Source organism: Acanthisitta chloris, unplaced genomic scaffold (assembly GCF_000695815.1).
Source record: "Acanthisitta chloris isolate BGI_N310 unplaced genomic scaffold, ASM69581v1 scaffold15184, whole genome shotgun sequence".
Taxonomy (NCBI): domain Eukaryota; kingdom Metazoa; phylum Chordata; class Aves; order Passeriformes; family Acanthisittidae; genus Acanthisitta; species Acanthisitta chloris.
In genome coordinates this window covers 1-15,455 of record NW_008667739.1, presented here as the reverse complement: position 1 = coordinate 15,455, position 15,455 = coordinate 1, and the positions used below count along the sequence as shown (strand labels likewise).

Genomic DNA, 15,455 nt, shown 5'->3' with positions numbered 1-15,455 from the left:
GCTGAAGCTTGATTCAAGTTTGTCTTTCTTACTAACAGATAGATAGCGAACACTAAGAATAAGATTATTCTCTTGCTTGAACTCAGTCTCTCTGAAAATAAAATCTGGTTTTGTTTTTATTTAAAGCTTTTTATGATTCTTTTTCGGGCAGAGGGGAATTTTGAGAAATGTGTGAGAAACCATTTGGCCATTTTAATAAAGCAGACATTACTGATGAAGAAGAAATTGAAGCCTACGGTAATTTTTACAGATGTAAACCATACCAGCACAAGATGGTGTAATGTGCCAGTGAAGCAGTGAAAAGTTGCACGTTGGGAAATTCTGGCCCAGCAAACATGCAAAATGAGGATCATCAATGCTTTCCTCTGTATTTATTCCCTGGACAGAAGGTATGTAAATTAATTATTTTAAGATGACTTTGATAACATGCCCCAGTACTCCAAGGAATTTTGGCTGCATACATCCTGCTCTTGTATTATATGGACAGTGGATAGACACAAAAGTAGAAGCAAGTTGAAAATCTTTTAAGGACTGCTGCTGTGCTTTTCATTTGGATAAAAGATGGCAAAAGCTGCAGGTCCTCACATGATGTCATTAAGAATTTTGCTAGAAATTATTACTAGACAGAGACTGTAAAATCTGGAAGAGAAATGTTAGATATAACCAGATCAACTTTTGACTAATTACTATTTCAAAAACAATGCAGTAGTACTTACCACACGGCAAAGTGTCATCCTCTTCTACTGTCATGTTATAGGTCCAATCCTCCTTTCTCCAGCGTATAACACCACTATCCTGGCAGTCCTGAGATTGTGTTATATTTGCTTTGTCCCACATTCTGAACAGGTACAGTTCTCCAGTCATACCCAGGTGAGGTGACGCAGCTGTACTGCGCAGCTTTGAACAGCCAAGTAAGAACTGGCCTTTTCCAGGTAAAGTAACTTTCCCATTTAGTCTTTTGTTGAATTTTTTAATTCCATTTATGAATACCTTCATCTCCTCATCGTCACTTTTCCACTGGATACAGATTCGGTTCCAAGTGTTTCTATGAAGTCTTGCTGTTGTATTTATTTGATTTCCAAACAACCATATCCTCAACTTACTATGATCTCCTGTAAGTCCAAGATCATACTTATTTGAAGAGAGATTGGCATGAAGTGCTTCTTGAGTGTATACATATGCTATCCACGGACTATTTGACGAATACAGCTTGAGGTGCACACAGACAAGGAATTCTTTCAAGGGACGCAGAGAGATTCTTGATGACATAATCCAAGGATCTTCACATGGAGTCTTAAAGACAGCTTTGTATCGCCCTAGGAAATCCTCCTGATCTAAATAAAGAAAAGGTGATTTGTTAAATGATTTAGTTTTTTAAAGGACCTTTTATATGAATGTTAGTTTTCCATATAGTACTGTTCCTAGGCATTTACCTAGTAATTTTCAGACCAACACATTAAGAAACAAACTTGTAACCTACTCTTTTGGGTTGTTTTTTTTTGTGGTAGAGAAGTGATGAATTTGCAGGCAGCAAATAAATCCAGGTTGTTCATGAAAGCTTTGAGTAAAACTCGTGCACAAGATCAAGGATGACCATGTAGAATCAAAGAATCCTTTAGGTTAGAAAAGACCTCTGAGATCATCAAGACCAACTGTTAATCCAGTACTGCCAAGACCATCACTAAACCATGTTCCCAAGTGCCACATCTACACATCTTTTAAGTACCTCCAAGGATTATGACTCAAACACTTCCCTGCACAGCCTGGTCCAATGCTTGACAACCTTTTCCAGGAAGAAATTTTTCCCAGTATTCAATCTGAACCTTCCCTGGTACAACCTGAGGCCATTTTCTCTTGTCCTATTGCTTGTTACACGGGAGAAGATATTGACTCCACCTTGCTACAACCTCCTTCAAGGTAGAGAGCAATAAGGTCTCCCCTGAGCCTTCTCTTTTTCCAGGCTGAACAACCCCAGTTCCCTCAGCCACTTGCCGTAAGACTTGTGCTCCAGACCCTTCTCCAGCTCTGTTGCCCTTCTCTAGACTCACTCCAGCACACAATGTCTTTCTTGAAGTGTGGGGCCCAAAATTGAACACAGGGTTCAAGGTGCAGCCCCACCAGTGCTGAGTACAGAGGGACAATCACTACGCTAGACTTGCTGGCCACACTACTTTGGATACACGCCAGGATGCCATTGGCTGCCTTGGCCACCTGGGCACACTGCTGGCACATGTTCAGCCAGATGTTGACCAGCATCCCCAGGTCCTTTTCTGTTGGGCAGGTTTCCAACTACTCTTCCCCAAGCCAGCAGCGCTGCCTGGGGTTGCTGTGACCCAAGTGCAGGACTCCACCCAACTCTACAGCATGAATTCACTCATTCAGTCTGGCCACTTGTCAGAGACTAAAAGCAAAATCTGGTATACACAGCATGGAAAACTTGTTTTCAAAATTACTTGAAATCTGGGGTGAGGAAGACTGAATGGGATGGAAAAGTGTCACAGAAGATGAGATTTTTAGATACAAGCTCAAACATGCCTATCTTTTTTAGTAAAAGAACTACTACTAATAAAAAAGAACTGCCACCTTACAGAGTGGACAGAACATGAGGAAACTGATTTTATAAAGGAAACAGCTAACTAGTTATAGTTTTATGCCAACATTGTGACACAGTCTCTCCAGATAAAAATAATTGCTCAAATCCTTCATTATTAAGTAGGAATTATGCTGAAGGTTTTGAAAGATTTGATGCAGCTGCTGTTCCTCAGAGAGTATATGTCAGAAGTATATTTGCATGACTCATACAGCCTCCAAAATTCCTGTAAGCAATCTTGAGCATGCAGAGATGGCCAAAGTAACTGGTTAAGGAAGTTTCCTGACACAGCTTCAAAACTTGAAGTCACTGTTAACTATCTGAGCTGACAGACTGAAAGTCTGTTCCTGAGCACAAATATTAATCAAAACTTGAAGTACTATCAGCAGACTTGATTTTGACAGTGAACAAATTCTCAGAGAGGCTTGATTTCATGGTAAGCATTAAATAAGTGTTGATGTGCCAACAGTGAATTAAAGGGCTGATAAATCCTATTACAGTTCTTAGGGGAATTTTCACTGCGAAAAGGGAGCCAGTCAGAGTGGACATAAACTTGCAGATGAAACATGGAAGACAAGAAGGTGATCAGGAGCAGTCAGCATGGGTTCACTAAAGGTAAGTCATGTCTGACCAACCTGATTGCCTTCTACGATGAAACAACTGCCTGGGAGGATGAAGGGAGAGCAGTGGACATTGTCTGCTTTGACTTCTGCAAGGCTTTCGACACTGTCCCACAGCATCCTCATAGGCAAACTTAAGAAGTATGGGTTGGACAAGTGGACAGTAAAGTGGACTGAGAACTGGCTGAACAGTAAATCCCAGAGAGCTGTGATCAGTGGTACAGAGCCCAGTTGGAGACCTGTCACTAGTGGTGTGCCCCAGGGTTCTACAGTGGGCCCAGTACTGTTCAGCTTATTCATCAATGACTTGGTCGAGGGGACAAAGCTGCCTTCTCAGCAAGTTTGCTGACGAGACAAAACTGAGAGGAGTGGCTGATGCCACATTTGGAGTATTCTGTCCAGTTCTGGGACATGGAGCTCCTAGAGCAGGTCCAGTGGAGCACAATGAAGATGATTAAGGGACTGGAGCACCTCACTTATGAGGAAAGGCTGAAGGAGTTGGGCCTGTTCAGTCTTGAGAAGAGACAACTGAGAGGGACCTCATTAATGTATTCACGTACATGAACAGGAAGTGCCAAGATGATGGAGCCAGGCTCTTTGCAATGGTGCAAACCAGTAAAACAAGAGATAACAGGCAAAAACGGATGCCCAGGAAGTTCCACCTGAATACAAGGGAGAATTTTACTGCACAAGTCTCTGAGCACTGAACAGATTGCCCAGAGAGGTCATGGATTCTCCCTCACTGGAGGTATTCAAGAACCATCTGGATGCAATCCTGAGCCTTGTGCTCTAGGATGGCCTTGCTGCAGTAGGGAGGTTGGACCAGATAACCCACTGTCATACCTTCCAACCTAAATGATTCTGTGATTCTGAGAAAACAGGTCTGAGGCAGGCAACCAACATAAATTTTGTAAAATGAATTCAATCTGATGATGATTCTCCTAGTCTGCTTTACATAATTCAGAAAGATTGCTGTTGATCAATATACAAGGCCTGAAGAATTAATTTAAATTAACAAACAAGTTTACTTAGAGAGGTCTACCCTTCTAGAAACTGGAAGCGCTAGCCCATCTTGCTCCAAACAATTTTTTTAGAAGTGCTAAAAAGTGGTGCCAAAGTTAAGAGAATAGATACCAATACTATCTGAATAGTTATGAGAAAGGTTTGGAAAATTTTATATGCTTTATATACCCAAAAGAGTGCTGAAAAAGCACAAAGGAAATCATAACCATAGTCAGAAAATGTACTTTGCTGTCCCAAGTGGAACACACATAGTACAGCATTAAATTATTCTGAAATTAATTATCAATATTATCTTGGCTAAGTTTGACACATGGGTGGATGCAATGTAAGTAGGAGATGACGTTACATTAAAGCCTTTGGAAGTTCTATTAATCACTGCTTATTTTCTCTAGCAACTTGTGGGCTGTGGCCGACCCTTGACCATGGAACCGAGAAACTTGAACTGGCTGTGCTTTGAGAGTGGCATTCCTAGCTAACAACTAGCCCCCTTGGGTCCAGACAACACAACACATTTAGAAGAGTAGCCGTGAACATACCTTTACCACCACAGCACAGAAAAGGTAGCATAGTAGAAAGAATCAGAAATCAGAAAATAACAAAGAAAAAAAAAATCACAATTTGGAGCGAAACAAACTCAATGCAATAGTAATCATGGGCTGACTTTTCAATGTCATTTGCTGTATTTGGGCACATAAGCCCTTTCAGAAACGCAAATTATTCCTTCTTAATATATTTATCTCTAATAGATACAAAAACTGGGGGGTTTACCCTCACTAAACCCAAAAGCATTCACTTAATAAGCCTGTTCTCTTAAGCTCTAGGAGAAATACTGAAGTGTATGTGCATATTTCCAAAAGTCCAAAATAAACTTCCTGAGAATGACAAGGTAATGCAAACGAAAACCAAAACTAAAATCTCTTTCTTTTTTCCAAATGTTTTCAGATTGTGGTAATTTACACTTTTACAAGAGATAACCAACCATAGGTAGGAAGAATTAGACATGCAGGAGCAGATCCTCTCCGTACATAAGCACTAGTGTTATTTTCCCTATGTTACTAATAACCACTGTATCGGTATAGTTGACCATTAATAGAGTCCAGTATTCTCTTGAACAAAAATAGTCACAAGTTTATGTGTCTGCACAATCTGGCTTCTAACCAATAACAACAATAGCCATTAACTTCCTTGCAAGTGTTTGCCACCTGTGACACATTTGGCTTGCTACAGTCCATTAAAATGACGTCAAAAGAATATTGTACACTAACATATTCCATCTAGAGCTCATAACTGTTCTTTAGAAAAAGTTCAAAACTCTAACCTTTCTACATGTGGGTCACTTGATTCTGATGAATATTTTGGAAATCTGAAGCTTAAAACTCTTTCCTCAAAATTAATTTCATCTCTCCTTTTCATTCACAGTTGTATTTGGTTATCTAGGGATAAACTACACCACATGTACAACACACAGGAAGTTCTTCTCTCTTCATATTTTTGGAGAACACAGACATACTCTGGCACCTTAGATGAAGAGAGAACTGAATAGAGATGCTGCTGACAGTACAAACAGCATAAAACAAAAAACCCCCCACAATAAAATTAGCTTTTCTTGAAGCACTACTGGCACTTGCAAGTGATACTGAGGTGAAAAATTAAACCCCTCTTTGCTTTCTTCCTCACAACTTTAGATGCAGTTGAATTTTTCCTGGAAAAAGTCTTTTAACACATCTGTCCTTCTCCTGAGAAGCTCTGGCCTTTGTACCACTGAAAGTACAAGGGATCAAAACCTCTCGAGCACAGTAGCAGTTTTATCACCTGAACCTCAAATTATGTCTCAATAAAACTATTTTATGAAAATTACTACATTTGGAGAATTATAACTGGAATTATCTAGTCTGTAAACCTATGAAATCTCATGGCTCATACACTGTCATTAAGCAGGGACACTTTAAAAAAAAAAAAGCAGGCAATAAATTTGAACTGCAAGGAGCTCTGAACTTCTAGAGGAAGACTACATGCTATGGCACAGGAATCAGCTTCTGAAACCAGCAGTTAAGTAATGGCAAAAAGCACTTCCAATTTTTTAACACTCAAAGCACATTGCTAACACTATAAATGTATTACACACTATTGATACTTGTATGTATCAATACAAGATGTATGAATGGCAAGCACTGATATCTTCACCAGTTCAGGCCTAGAGTAGTGACAGTCTAACCATCAGTTTACAGAACAGCCATGAAAAATCCCGAATTACTGATTCTACCTTACCTCACACAAAAGAATCACCATGTCAGTTATCCAATTTCTACAATAAACTTATGAATTTATTTTTAATTCACTGTTATATAAAGAGCATAAACTGCAAAATTCAAATAAATGATCTTTGTTCCATGTTTTGGACCTTACTACCTTTTCCTTAGCCATATTCAGATCCAAAACCAACAGCAATCCAGAAGATGTTCTATGCTCATACATGCCCTAAACAGAGTGAAGTTCAAAGGATCTCGCGGTGTTTTTCTAAGAACAGTGTAAAAGATATAACAACATGTTCTGATAATAGTTAACACTTCCAGTTCAAAAAATAACAAGAAAATTGTTTTGTTATTACATATTGTGTTTTAGTTCTCCAAACATAAAGAGCATCCAAAATGCTAAGCACCAACTGTTTCATTTCTTGCTAATGGCAGTTCTTCCTCTTGATTTCAAGAGAGCAGAAACTTGCCTGTTCCTAATATATTTCAAAAGTCCTATTCATCAAGACTAATGCTACTTATTTGGAATACCAACACTAGACAAATCACGAAAAAATTCTCTTACCTTTGCCTGCTGTAGCCAGGAACAACTGAAGTAAAAGGACTACTTGAACAATCCTGAATCTCAAGAAAATGTCCTGTATTCTGCCAACACAGCAGTGCTGTTTTCCCCAGGCAACCATTCTAGAAGAAAAAAATAAATTAATAAACAAACCACAGTGACTAGAAAGGTGTGTGGACACTATGACAAATGATGTTTCCAACACAAGAGTATAAATCTTTTCAACCCTGTTATACTGCTGGGTATATATTGTACAGAAATGCACATATCCTCTGTATATTGCCAAGACACCAAGAAAGAAAGAACTGTTTGCTGAAAGGAAAAAACCAGAAACAAACTCAAAAACCCCCACTCAAGCTCTAATTCTCCAAAGAGTCCCAAATACATCAGAGCACGGCTATGAGTCCCTGCACAAATAAGGCTTTCAACATTTGAAAAACAAACAAACAAAACCCCAAAAAGACACACACAGAAAAAAAAACTCAACCAAAAGCAAACAGAGCAAGCATGGAGAGCTTATCCAAAAGCTTTCTTAACCTCAGTAAGTATATAGGAAAGCATCTCTTCAGTTCTCTACCCAAAAATTCTCTCATTTGACATTTCAACAGCAACACCATGAATGCCTAAGGAAGAAGCAACAGTTTGATTCCCAATCCTCATCTCACTCTCAAGGCAAGAAGCTCTTGCAAAAATAGGAGAAATGCCACAAGTTACTGTGGGCAGCAAGTTCATGGAAAGTATCACAAAAACCTGGTATGTTCACATTTCTTCCTACTGATGGCTGTCTAATGTCATTCCCAGGTGTTAGAAAAAGAATATGCCTCCCATTATGAGAGGTAATGTTCGAAGAAATTACATAGTTTTTCCAAGATCTTTTAAGAAAGGTACATCTGAATATTCTGCATGCTGAAAAAAACACTAAGTGAAACATTCAGGCACATTTTGTATGCGTTCATTCTTAAATAAAAAGGTTTAGAGGTACATAGTTACAAGTGATTCTATAATTGATTCTTGAAACAAAAGCAAATCAGTTAACTTTACATATCATTTATCTGTATATCTGTATATCTGTAGCTGATGATGGGCACAGCAAAGGGAAGTGGGGACAGAGGCAGAACTTCCCGTTGACTGAACACAGTCACATCAGGAACTCTGAAGCTATTCAAAGCTATGAATGCAGATTAATGATCCCAAGGAAAGCGATAAAATCCAGATATAGGGAAACTGAGTAAACACAAAGAGAAATACTGAGATGGTCACAGCTCAACTGATTTTTTGCAGAACTTTGGACATTAACACTAGCTCAAGATTTGTTCCTATGTCTGGATAAAACATACAATTAAAAGAGTTGAGGAAAAAATATTAGTGTTCCCTTCTTTTTGCAATAATGCTCTTCAGACACTACTAAAGAAAAAGATCCAGATAGCTTTGATAGATTTTTTTTAAAGAAAAAAGTAAGAGATCAAATATTACTTAACCATATCTATTGCAATAAAGATCGTTCCAAAACATTTGAGCATCATGTTCCTTTTAAACTTATTTAAGTCCTTCTCTTAGAATCCTAAAACTCTATTCTTAATAATGATCCTGAACAGCAATGTAATTGCACATAGATAGTTGTGGACATTACAGAATTTGGCATAAATGATTCTTTTGATTTGTTGTTCATTTGTACAAATGAACATTTTTATTGATCGTTACAACAGATGAATACAGCATGACTCAAGAGACTCCAGAACAAATACGCAGTTTTTGCAGTAGGATGAAAAATTTTCACCTGCAAATCAAGCACATCTAATCAAGTGAATGGGATTACATCAGGCTGGTGACCAGTCACTAGGAGCTCTGCAAGGCTCCATCTTAGGCCCAGAACATAAACTGTTGGTCACAGAAACTTATGTTGGAAATCATGACCCAAAGCAATCATTCACTTACATCTAATCATGCTGTCTACTCTGCACTTCAAACCTTTTTGTTCAAGCTGCACTTATTTGATCCATAGTCTCTGGGGCTCATTCTGTCTTCTGTAGTTATCCCCTATTAAAATCTTGGATTTCAATAAAAATATTTCCCAAATTTATAGAATTACAGCTGCAGAGGAGGGTAATAATGAATGGTAAGCTTATGACACCTCTTGTGTGAGTTTATCTTATTCAAATCTATACCAGGTGATAAAAGGCTGAAAAGAGCAATAGAAACACATCATACTGCCCAGGTATGAGAACTTCTTGGTGTCTTTCATTACTTTCAGAAATGTAAGACTGTAGACTTCTTCCATCAAACCCCTTATATTTTCCTGGCTGGAACCAAAATGCAGTAAAGTTTTTATGTTATTTTTAAATTTTGGCCGAAGCAACGTAGATGTAATAGGGAGGACACTTATGTTGGAAATTCTTAGGTCACTGTGAATCTTGGCACATACAATATTCACTGACTTAACAGCAGAAGTAGCACCATTGATTTTAAAATGTTGTTCTATGGGGTTTTTAAATGTTTTTTTTCAGGAGACAGTAATAGGATTATTACTGTTTGATAATAGCTTGGGTTTCATTAATTTTCTCCAGTGTTAATCATGGCTGTAAAAACAGGCATAATGTATTCTACATATAGTCACTTTATGTACAACACTAGTTTTTTCTAAGACTATAATAGTAATGTGTTCAAATGGTAATGTGTTCACCTTCCAAACATGTCCTCCTGACATAAAATCTTTACTGCTTTCAAATATATTAAATATTTTACTTTTTAATAGGTTGGTTTACAGAGAGCAACAAGCTGCTTAGTTACAGACATCAGTCATCCAAAACTCACAGCTCATTGGTTAGTTCTTAACAGAATTAAACAGGAGGAAGAACACTCAGAAATCCATTCTTTTGTTTAGTCTTTCAGCTGCTGCAGGATACTGGTATTAGAAAGACTTTTTAATATATTTTATTTTACAAATACCAAGCTATGCAAGCCACAGTCTGCTTTCAGTTCAACTCACAGATCACCCCTTAGAGTCATGCAAAAGTGCAAACTTAATTGCTAAGGTCTGTGTGTGGATTCAGGAGTGCGAAATGCTATTGGATGGCTCTCCATTATGGACATTAGTGCCAAAAAGCACTTTTGGGACTTAATCCTTTCATACAATAAATTGTCTCATATATATAGGGCAAAAATGGAACACAGGACAATTACAAGCAAGTTTTTGTTCCCTCTTATCCAGACTGGAAATGTTTCACCACCTCATATCCAACTGTCATCTGGGAGATAAGCAAGAGGCCTCTCTCTAGGTCTTATAAAAGTTTTACACTAACCAGGAAATCCTCACCTGCATTGTGTATTGCCTTGAGAGCACAGTAGTATCCACACACTCTATTAAACCTTCTAGACCAAACTAAAAAGCCCTTTAGTGACAATACCTGAGCAGGTTTCCACTTCAAAGAGTTTACAAAGTACTGACAAAGTATGAGAAACAGACATGTAATAAAGTAGTTATGTTTGCCACAAGTCTGGTTATTTCAATTACAGGCAGGTTGTTTACATTTTCCTTAATAACAGTCTGTGGTCCAGGAAGGGCAGAGAAACCACAAAAATTGCTGCGCAGAGTAGAAGACTGAAAGTACAACAAAAACCATATAAAAATTGGCACATCAAAAAAAATTAAAGAAACACTAGACATGCAACTTGAGCCATGTCAAAGGCATGAGAAAGGGTGTACAAAGATATAAGCATTATAAAGAAGATAAATAAAAGTTTTGGAAAACCTTTGTAATCAGTTACAGGACTTGGGTTTGATGCAGAGAGAAAGAGGGAAGGACAAGGACTTTTCTAAAGCTCAAATATTCAAATCAGTGAACAATGTAAGCAGGCTGTGAGGATTCAAGTGAGGGCCAGGCATGCCAAAAAGAAGACTGTCCAGCTCATGCTTTCAATTTTCCTACTTTTCAAAAATGAGTCCTGAGAAGTTTCATCTTACTATAAGTGGGTGGGAAAAAAATAGAGTTGTTTCTGCTCAGTTTACACTTCCTTTCCCCACTCTCCTTTCCACTCTCTCTTGGCTTGAACAGCAGCACCCTAAAAAAGAAATTATACTCTGATTTCATCCTAAGCCTTACTTCATGGACTTAACAGGTCTCTTGGATCTTGCACTTGGAGCTGTAAAAATTCTCCGGAAGCTGAGAAGCACACTTTTTGACAAAAGTTTTTGATTCTTTTAAACAATTTCACAGACTGTTTCAGTCAACAGACCAATGACCAAAACTAATAGTCTGTACCACAGAAATAAAGCTCAGCAGTTTGAAAAGATGGAAGCACTGAAGCAAGCATCTTCTAAAGTCCCATTATAACTTTGGTTCAGAATATGGCATCAATACGCTATACAGCCAAAGGAAATATAGTCTCTTCAGCACTTCAGTCTTCACATGGGGTAAATACATAGGGGACCTCTATTAAGACATTCTAGGAAACAGGGTTATGCCAGAACAGCATTCTGGATCTCTTTTAGCAATACTCCTGCTTAAGGTTCAATGAACATCAATGGAGTACAGGGGACTGGATGGTGTCATTGCCAGGATAAACCCCATAATGAGTTGTTAGGGGAAGAAGGGGAATCAGAGTTCCAACTGGGGCCCATAATAGACTACTACAACTGAAACTAGTTAGTCAATAGCAGTCATTCTTAAATACTTGAAAGTCAACACACAAGTCAGTAGATGACTTCAAAGCAACTTCAGAACAATTTATTTTAACCAGAACCATTTCTGTTTGCAGCCCCTACAAACGTATCAGCTCAAAAAAGTTACTTTGACAAACTACACTCCTCATGGCTTTTTTCACCATCACCATCTCTAGAAAAAAAAGTGATTAGCCTTCTTAAAAATAAACCACACTAACCACAATGCTGACTTGCTGAAACATAGATAAGGGTGAAAAAAGAGAAACTCTTTTTAATTCAAGTTCTCTGAATACTTGGACTAAGTAATGATGGAACAAAGTCACTTCAAAACAAGAAGTGACAAGTATGATCATAAACTCATTCCGTCAGTTTATGTCCATAATTAATTTGGTGCAAAAGAAACAAAGTGATTCAAAGTCTGGTTGAGAATCAGAAATTAAATGTGGAATTTGGCAACATTCACAATCGGGCATGCCCAGATGTCTCAAAAATCCAGGCAGAGAGCCACAGTAGTTTTTTCTCTAAAGAAATGGACTTAGTAAAGAAATATTTAAAACACCAGAAGCATCAGTAAAAAGATGCTGAGTTTTGTTATGTGTGCACATTAACGTTTTCATAATCAGCATACTCACATTGATAATTTTCTTGCTAGTTCTACCATTTCTGCATGTATTACATCTTGTCAAACATGACAACTTCTGGCAAATCTACTGATGGATCTCTTAGTCCTTAACTCCCCCATGATTCCTTTAAGGAACACCATAAGTGAGAACATATTCACTACTTAATTTGTGAGTGGTTGTTCTTTTTTGGTAACTAAGGCATTGCTTGAGGCACTCATACAAAGTTCAGAAAACAAGAAATCATGTGATAAATTCTAGTAATTTTCTCTAAATTCCACAGAGTGAAAAAGCATTTTAAGTAGCTTGGGGAACTTTATAAACGATTTCTTTTCCGTATGCTGTCTCATCTAATATAACTTGATATTCTACAGTTTTCTTTTAAAACAAACAAAAAAAAGTCGGTCATGCTACAAACTATATTTTTTCTAGGAGATGTCAAGAACACTATATTTCAGCGGCCAGCAGAAGAGGACATAGAGCGGAAGAAGAAAATCACTGTTTCTGTAAGGCACTAGCTGAAAAACAGTTATTGTGTCAAACAGCAATTAGATTTCTGGGCTACAGCACTCATCAACAGAAGAAAAACAGAGACTGTTGTGTCTGGACTTGAACTTCCAAATACAATTCTAAAATCTTGTATCAGTTCCTCTATATAAAACCTGCAATAAAACTGTGCTGAGCCTGATATAAGTAACACTCACAGGTTGAGCACCTGTGGTATACAAGTTGTTCAGCTCACAGCTGGAGATAAATCCATGTGACTCATGCAGGGAGGAGTTTGAGATCCATTTTTTTTTTTGGTCTTTGATTTAATGTCAGCTACAAAGGATCCTTTGTCCATCCTGATCAACAATAAATTTCAAAGGTATTTTGGCACAAAAGGAATGCGAGACTCCCAAAAAACTGAGTCTTATTAACTACCCTATAGTTACACAAGTCTATCTTTTTCATAGAGCAATTATAGATCCCTTCCAAATTGCAACTCCACCAGAAACTTATGACTGGAAGGCATGAGCACCTATCTAATAAAAATGAAACAATTCATTCCTTTCATGTTCACAAACTGAGTAGCACCTACCAACAAACTAATATTCTCTAAATCCCTGCATCTGGAAAAGAGCAAAGCTTTTAATTGAACCTAGATACAAAAATACTACTAAGCTTACCAATTACATTTCAGGCCCAGCAGCATGCCTTATTCATGCTAATTCTTCTGTTGAAGTCTACGAGATTAATTGTATGAGTTACCCTTATTTTGGCATTCCAATAATCTAATCTAGTATTTCACCAAAAACATGAAATTCCAAACTCAAGTGTAGTGATCAGTTTTAAAGCTATACTGTGTTTGCCAGGGCCACTGATCATGTTACATATTAAGACCCAAAAGTTGTCCAAATTTAACAAGAATTATTCTCTCATGAAGTCCAAAACTTTCTCAATCTGCCAACACTCTACAGCTCCTAGTAGAAGACCTGACTAAAAGCACTCAGAGCACAAAACCTGCATAAATTCAGTAATTAACCTGAGAATGGGAATTTAGTCCTTCATTTCTCTCCAATTGACCCTAATCTGAGTCAATTTCTGTTGATACATTAGAAACAAAGTTTAACACTGAATTTGGAAGGCACTGAAGAAAAAGAACATGCTCACAAAACTCCACTTGATCTACAGAATTACCTTAGGATACTAAAGTAATATTAATAAATATACCAATAACATTAGTTCACTTGATATCTGACTGCCACAGCAGAAATAATGTAATACTACATTGCAGTGTAAGCAGAAAAGTTTCTGGCCCCGGTTTGTATCTGGGCAATTTTTGTTTACATGCAATTTCTTTCCTGCATCTGCTTGCAAAGCATTCCAACTTTTGAGATTGTCTTTAAGTTCTAAGCGTGCCTCCTCAGTGAAGACAAGTACATGGAGATATTCCTAAGCAAATACATGTTTTCTGTTCTTTAGTTTAATTCAACAAACACATTTCTGGTGACCCAGCAGAGGAACAAATCCTGCTTGTTTCCCCCACGGAAACAGTTACAGAAGTAAACTTTCCAGCTAAGGAATAGCCATAAACTTTACAGCTTAAAAGCAGAAATATCTACTTGCACAGCTGACTTCTAGTGATGATGTACACTGTTAGCCTATGCAAGCCAAAGGAAGAAACACTGTTTTGACTTGAGACACGTTACCTTTTCAGCACAAGTGGCAGAGCTGAAGACCCAACGAATTCGCTTTGGGATTGAATAACACGTCTGCACGTTGGAGGTTGCAAACTCTATTTTGGCTCGTGTCAAAACTCACTCTATCACGCTTTCAGCATTACTCTGACTGATCTCAGCAGGGAGGTTGGACCAGATGACCCACTGTGGTTCCTTCCAACCTTACCAATTCTATGATTTCATGTGAGTCAAAACCAGCCTGGGCTTGTACAATCACATGTTTAATTTGCTGGAGAAGCATGCCTTGAACTAGTTTACTAACATTTCTTCCACACTTTCGCATAAATCAATGCAAGACAATCACACAGTAAAAGCAACAGAGCTCAGTACTGTTATAAGCACTACCCATGAATGACAAAACCTATATATTTGCAAAGCCAAAATAAATAAAGTCGAGAAGGGATGCTTCCAGTATACTTAGACAACGGACATGACAGAAAACAAAAAAAACCCAAGCAAACAAACAAAAACCCAGACCAAACAAATCCCTCCTAACAATTATTGCGCATAAAAGTCGACTCTGAAGACATGTTACTTTCGGCAATGTAGGTTTTCTTGCGGAATACATGTGAACCAAGCAGGAAAAACTTTTAAGATTAATATATTCTCTGCACCGGTTCCTACAGAAAAGGAACGTGAGAGCAAACCCTGAGCCAGCCTCGCACCACAGCCTCTGTGGGATGCTGCCCTGGCACATCCTCGTAACTGCTTTCAGATCCTACTGACGCATCTGCCGAAATCATTCGCTTTTTCGGTCGATTTAAATACATTACTGAGCTTTTCTCGCCGCCGAGTGATTAAAATGCAGCTGGAAAAGTCGAAGGAAACCTTTCCCCCGGCAGCACCGAGACATGCACTGTGCGACGCGCGGTGCCTCTCCCAGCGAACTGCGGAGCGAGCCCCGCG

General features: G+C 38.2%; 1 protein-coding gene across 1 annotated transcript in view; it reads right to left on the bottom strand.

Annotated features, from left to right (window-relative positions):
- The window catches only part of LOC103800264 (G-protein coupled receptor 64-like), a 42,290-nt gene extending 35,122 nt beyond the window's left edge, over nucleotides 1–7,168 (bottom strand). Inside the window, exons 1-2 of the mRNA XM_009072637.1 lie at nucleotides 7,051–7,168; nucleotides 717–1,334 (exon numbers count right to left, since the gene is read on the bottom strand). Coding sequence (XP_009070885.1) covers nucleotides 717–1,334; nucleotides 7,051–7,168 — 736 coding nt within the window. The remainder of the gene's footprint in view (nucleotides 1–716; nucleotides 1,335–7,050) is intronic.
- Nucleotides 7,169–15,455: the final 8,287 nt, after the last annotated feature.